The sequence below is a fragment of the Cygnus olor genome, chromosome 14 (genome assembly GCF_009769625.2).
Source record: "Cygnus olor isolate bCygOlo1 chromosome 14, bCygOlo1.pri.v2, whole genome shotgun sequence".
Lineage (NCBI taxonomy): Eukaryota > Metazoa > Chordata > Aves > Anseriformes > Anatidae > Cygnus > Cygnus olor.
This window is the reverse complement of record NC_049182.1, coordinates 12,152,603-12,157,703: the sequence shown is the minus strand read 5'-3', so window position 1 is coordinate 12,157,703 and position 5,101 is coordinate 12,152,603. Positions and strand designations below refer to the sequence as shown.

The following is a 5,101-nucleotide window of genomic DNA, read 5'->3' as shown; positions in this document are numbered from 1 at the left end:
AACCTGCACGCAATGCATTCATCAAAAAGCTTTCAAGTGCTAGCTGCACAGAATAGGATTAGAGGCAACAGGGAAAGCCTGAACTGCCTTTACTCCTTTCATGGTAACTCCCCTGTGAGAATCAAAGTGAAGAAGTTTACATCCTGGACAGAGAAAACCCTCAAGTCCGAGTTGTCACCTTGCAGCAAGTCACCTTCACAGGAGAATCAGGCAACAGGAGGAAAGACTTTCAGGCATGAAACCACATCTAATATCAGCAAGTTCTGTCCTCCGCAGCCACAAAAGGAAGTGAATAGTGCCTGCTGAACTATCACAGGAAGACAACTATTCAAGGGCCCTGTCCCAAAAGCAACAGCGGGGCTCCGAGCACAACAGCCCTTGGCAGGACCCGCGCTGGGGCACAGACCCAGGCCACAGAGCAGTCAGCACTCGCAGCTCGGGCACCTGACGAGCACCAAGCGGCTGCGGGCCCGGGGGCTTTGCTCGGCTGCCACAACAGCTTCGAGGGGGCGAGAGTGGAAAAGGCAAAGGAAATGAAGAGGGCGAGAAAAAAAATTAAAGGGCGAGCAAGAAAGACAAAGAGGAAAAGATTAAGGAGCGAGAGGAGGGCGAGTGGCACTGACCGTGTCCAGGAGAGCGGGCAGCTCCTGCGGCGTCTCCTTCGGCGCGGGGCCGGGCGGCGGCGGGCAGTTGGGGCTGAAAACCATCAGGTCGCTCTTGCCCGCGCCGTCCGCCACGCACAGGCTCCGGCTCTGGCGCTGCGAGTACGACCAGCTGCCCACCTCGCTGGCGCACACCAGCGTCGCCGGACCGGGCCCCGACAGCACGGCCGCCCGCGGCGCCCAGCGCGACGCCCCGTACAGCACCACCGCCAGCAGGAACAGGCTCGACACCGCGCAGATGGCCACCACCAGCCACACGTTCGTCGCCGCCGCCGCCGCCGCCGCCGCCGCCGCCGCCGCCGCCGCCGCGCCGCCCTCCGCGCCCGCCGCCGGCCGCAGCCCCGCCCCCGCCGACACCGCCCCCGCCGCCGCCAGCGCCGCCTCGGCGCCCTCCACCAGCGACACGCTCAGCGTGGCCGTGGCCGAGCGCGACGGCTCCCCGTGGTCCCGCACCACGATCAGCAGCCGCTGCCGCGGGCCGTCCGCCTCCTCCAGCGCCCGCGCCGTGCTCACCTCGCCGCTGTACAGCCCCACGCGGAACGGGCCCTTGCCCCGCGGCTCCCACAGCTCGTAGCGCAGCCACGCGTTGTAGCCCGAGTCCGCATCCACCGCGCGGATCTTCGCCACCACCTGCCCCGCCGGCGCCCCCCACGCCGCCCACGCCCACAGCGACCCCGGCGCCGACGCCGACGCCGACGCCTCGCCCGCAGCCCAGGGCCCCGGCCCGCCGCCGGCAGGCGGGAGCAGCGCCGGCGCGTTGTCGTTCTCGTCCACCACGAAGAGCTGCACCGTGGCGTTGCCGCACAGCGGCGGCTCGCCCGCGTCCACCGCCCGCACCTCGAACTGCAGCACCTGCAGCTCCTCGTAGTCCAGGGGCTGCAGCGCCCACAGCCGCCCGCTCTCCGCGTCCACCGACACGTAGCTCGACGCCGGACGCCACCCCGACCCCGACCCCGACCCCGACCCCGACCCCGACCCCGCGCCGCCCTCCGCCACCGAGTAGCTCACGCGCCCGTTACCCGCCTCGTCCGGGTCCCGCGCCCACAGCCGCGCCAGCTCCGCGCCCGCCGCGTTGTTCTCCCGCGCCAGCACCGTGTACACGGCCTGCGCGAACGCCGGCGCGTTGTCGTTCACGTCCGACACCGGCACCCGCAGCCCGCGGCTGGCGCGCAGCGGCGGCGCCCCGCCGTCCTCCGCCCGCACCTCCACCTCGTACTCCGACACCCGCTCCCGGTCCAGCGCCTCCCGCAGCACCAGCGAGTACGAGCCCGCGAACGTCGCCACCAGACCGAACGGCGACGGCGGCCACACCGCGCACCGCACCCGCCCGTTCGACCCCGAGTCCCGGTCCGACACGCTCAGCAGCGCCACCACCGTCCCCAACGACGCGTCCTCGGCCACCGGCACCGACAGCGACGTCACCCACACCTCGGGCGCGTTGTCGTTCACGTCCAACACCTCCAGCTCCACGCTGCAGTGCCCTGATAACGAGGGCGTCCCCTTGTCTCTCGCCTCAATGCGAAAGTCAAACACACTGACGTCTTCAAAGTCCAGAGGACCCACGAGTCGGATCTCGCCCGTCTGCGCATTGACGGAAATGAGATCTCTTCCACTCAGGGGAATGAAGTTGCTTGCGCTGTAAGTCACTTCACTGTTACTTCCCTCGTCCAGGTCTGTGGCGCTCACCTGCGCCACCAACGTCCCCTCAGCTGCGCTCTCCAGTACCTGCACTTTATACACCGACTGGTTGAACTGGGGCGCGTTGTCGTTCACATCCAGCACCGACACCACCAGCTCCACCGTGCCCGTCAGCGACGGTCTGCCCCCATCACTCGCCGTCAGCAACAGACGGTGCTCGGCCAGAGACTCGCGGTCCAGAGGTTTCTTTAATACAAGATAAGGTATGATATTCCGTTCATTCTTTTTTTGTAATTCCAGAGCGAAGTGCTCGCTGGGGCTGAGGGTATAGGAGAGCTGCGCGTTGGCTCCGATATCTGCATCCGACGCGCCCTCCAGCGGAAAGCGGGATCCCGGCAGCGACAGCTCCGCGATGCTGAGGTTTTTGGTGGCGGCGGGGAAGAGCGGGGCATTGTCGTTGATGTCGGTGACCTCCACCTCCACGTGGAAGACGCGCAGCGGCCGCTCCAGCAGCACCTCCAGGCGCAGGGCGCAGGGCGCGCTCTTCCCGCACAGCTCCTCCCGGTCCAGCCGCGAGCTCACCACCAGCGCCCCGCTCGCCCCGCTCACCTCCACGCTCGCCCGCCGGCCCTGCGACACCAGCCGCAGCCGCCGCGCCTCCGCCTCGCCCGCCTCCAGGCCCAGGTCCTGCGCCAGCCGCCCCACCACCGTGCCGCCCTTGGCTTCCTCCGGCACCGAGTAGCGCACCTGCCCGCCGCCCAGCGCCCAGGCCGCCTGCAGCACCAGCACCCGCACCACGGCCCGCACGCACACCGACATGGCCGCCGCCGCCGCCGCCGCCCGCGCCCCGCACGGCTCCCGCCGCCGCCGCCGCCGCCGCTCTCCTGCCCGCCCCGCGCCGCTCCCCCCGCGCGCACAGCCGCCCTTCCCGCCGCCCCGGGGCGGAGCCGCCCTCCCGCCGCTCCCGCGCCGTTCCTGAGCCTGCAGCGACACCGTGTGCTCCGCCGCCTCACTCGCGCCCGCCGCCGCCAGCACGGCAGCGACACCGCCCCCGCCTCGCGGGACACCCCCGGCACTCGCGGGACACACCGCGGCGACGCCGCCGACACCGAGCCCAGCACGGGCCGAGACAGCAGCGCTAACGAGGGGGCAACAGCCCCGCAGCGCTGCGCTCCAGACGACGCTCCCCGCACACCGACCGGCTCCCAGCCCTGCACGCACCACGCCGACGGACGCTCCTCCTTGCTTCTTTGCTTGCTTGCTTCCTTTCCCGTCTCTCTTCTCCTTTGCTTCTCCTCCATTCTCTGCCTTGCTTGCTTTCCTGCTTGCTTCTTGCTTGCATGCTTTCTTCTGCATGCATACTTCTTTCCTTCTTTCTCCCTTTTCCTTCTTTCACTCCTTTCCTCCTTTCACTTCTTTCCTTCTCTCACTTCTTTCCTTCTCTCACTTTGTTCCTTCTTTCACTTTTTTCCTTCTTTCTGAAACTCATTTCCTTATTCATATAACTTCATTCTTTCTCTATTTTCCTTCATTATTCTTTTAATTTTTTCATTCAATTTCTTCTTCCTTTTTTATTCTTATGTTACTTCCTTTTTTCTTTTACTTCCTTTCAGTCTTTCAATTTCTTCTTTTATTCTTACAACTTCTTCCTGGTTTTCTTCTTTCCTTCACTCCTTCTCTCCATCTGCTTCTCTTCCTCTCCTCTTTAATTTTCACTTTTTCCTTCCTTGCATTAATCTTCATAACCTTTCCCTTTCTCTCCTTGCCGTTTTTCTTCTTCCTTCACTTTTTTTTTTTCCTGCTTTATCAAAACGCTATCCAAATGCCTGCACCACACTCAGCATTAAGCACAGACATGACCTCAGCCAAGCTCTCTTCATCTTCCTCACAGCCTTCCATTCAGCTCTGTACAGCGTCCTTCAGCACTCACAAGGATGACATCCCCTCGGGAATTACTCTTCCAGAGAACTCGCTCTCCTCCACTCAATAGGCCACTGCAGACCAGGATACCAGGATGCCCACTGCAAGCAGGTTCCAAGGACTCCACACTGCTCAGGTGAGTCTTTCATTCAGCAGCTCAGATCCATCATAACCCAGCATGCAAATCCTCCTAGAAGGGAAAAAAGCATGACGCAAACGCAGATCTCCCACACAACCACACACTCCAAGGAAGACTCTTTCATGCAGCTCACTTGCCAACCACATGCCAAATGGTGAGTGCTTGGTTTGCTTTTCAGGTAAACATCCACTGCCAGAACATTCCAGCAGCAAGAACCTCAGGACACAGGGCAAGTACTCCCACCAGAAACATCTCATCCATGACAAGAGCCAACCATCACAAAACCCAGCAACTCCACGAAGGTAACACCGCTGCTTTTTCACTGAAAAAAAAATACCTCAACCAGCAACACATCCCCCCAGAGAAAAGCAGAAGGATCTGTTCTCTACATGTCTTTCCTGCCACCTGCTCACACTGAGCTGGGAAGCAATAGGAAAGGAATGAGATCAGGCAACAGGACGCTGCTGCTCCAAACTTAAGACATTACCCAGGCTACGTCCCATCCATCCAACATTAACATATTTCAGTTAAATAGCAAAAACTCATGCATTGCTCTCTTGAACACATCTTCTCTGAGTATGAGACACTTACCAATAGGGTCAGTGCTTGCTTATTTAGAAAAAGAAGCTTTTACATGAGAAGAGAATGGCTTGTAAAGCATAATTTCTTTAAAAGTTATCAGAGATTTCTGGGGAGGCTGGATGGAAAAATTTCCTTCAGCTATGTGACACCTTGGAAGTCA

General features: G+C 61.6%; 1 protein-coding gene across 1 annotated transcript; it reads right to left on the bottom strand.

Annotated features, from left to right (window-relative positions):
• Nucleotides 1–590: 590 nt before the first annotated feature.
• Nucleotides 591–3,129, bottom strand: LOC121078020 (protocadherin alpha-2-like). The gene has a single exon (XM_040573715.1). It carries the CDS (start codon nucleotides 3,117–3,119, stop codon nucleotides 591–593), a length of 2,529 nt encoding a protein of 842 aa, XP_040429649.1. The 5' UTR covers nucleotides 3,120–3,129.
• Between the last annotated feature and the right edge of the window lie 1,972 nt (nucleotides 3,130–5,101).

Excerpts from the sequence above, each read along its gene's own strand:
- LOC121078020 (XM_040573715.1), bottom strand. The coding sequence starts at position 3,119 with ATGTCGGTGTGCGTGCGGGCCGTGGTGCGGGTGCTGGTGCTGCAGGCG.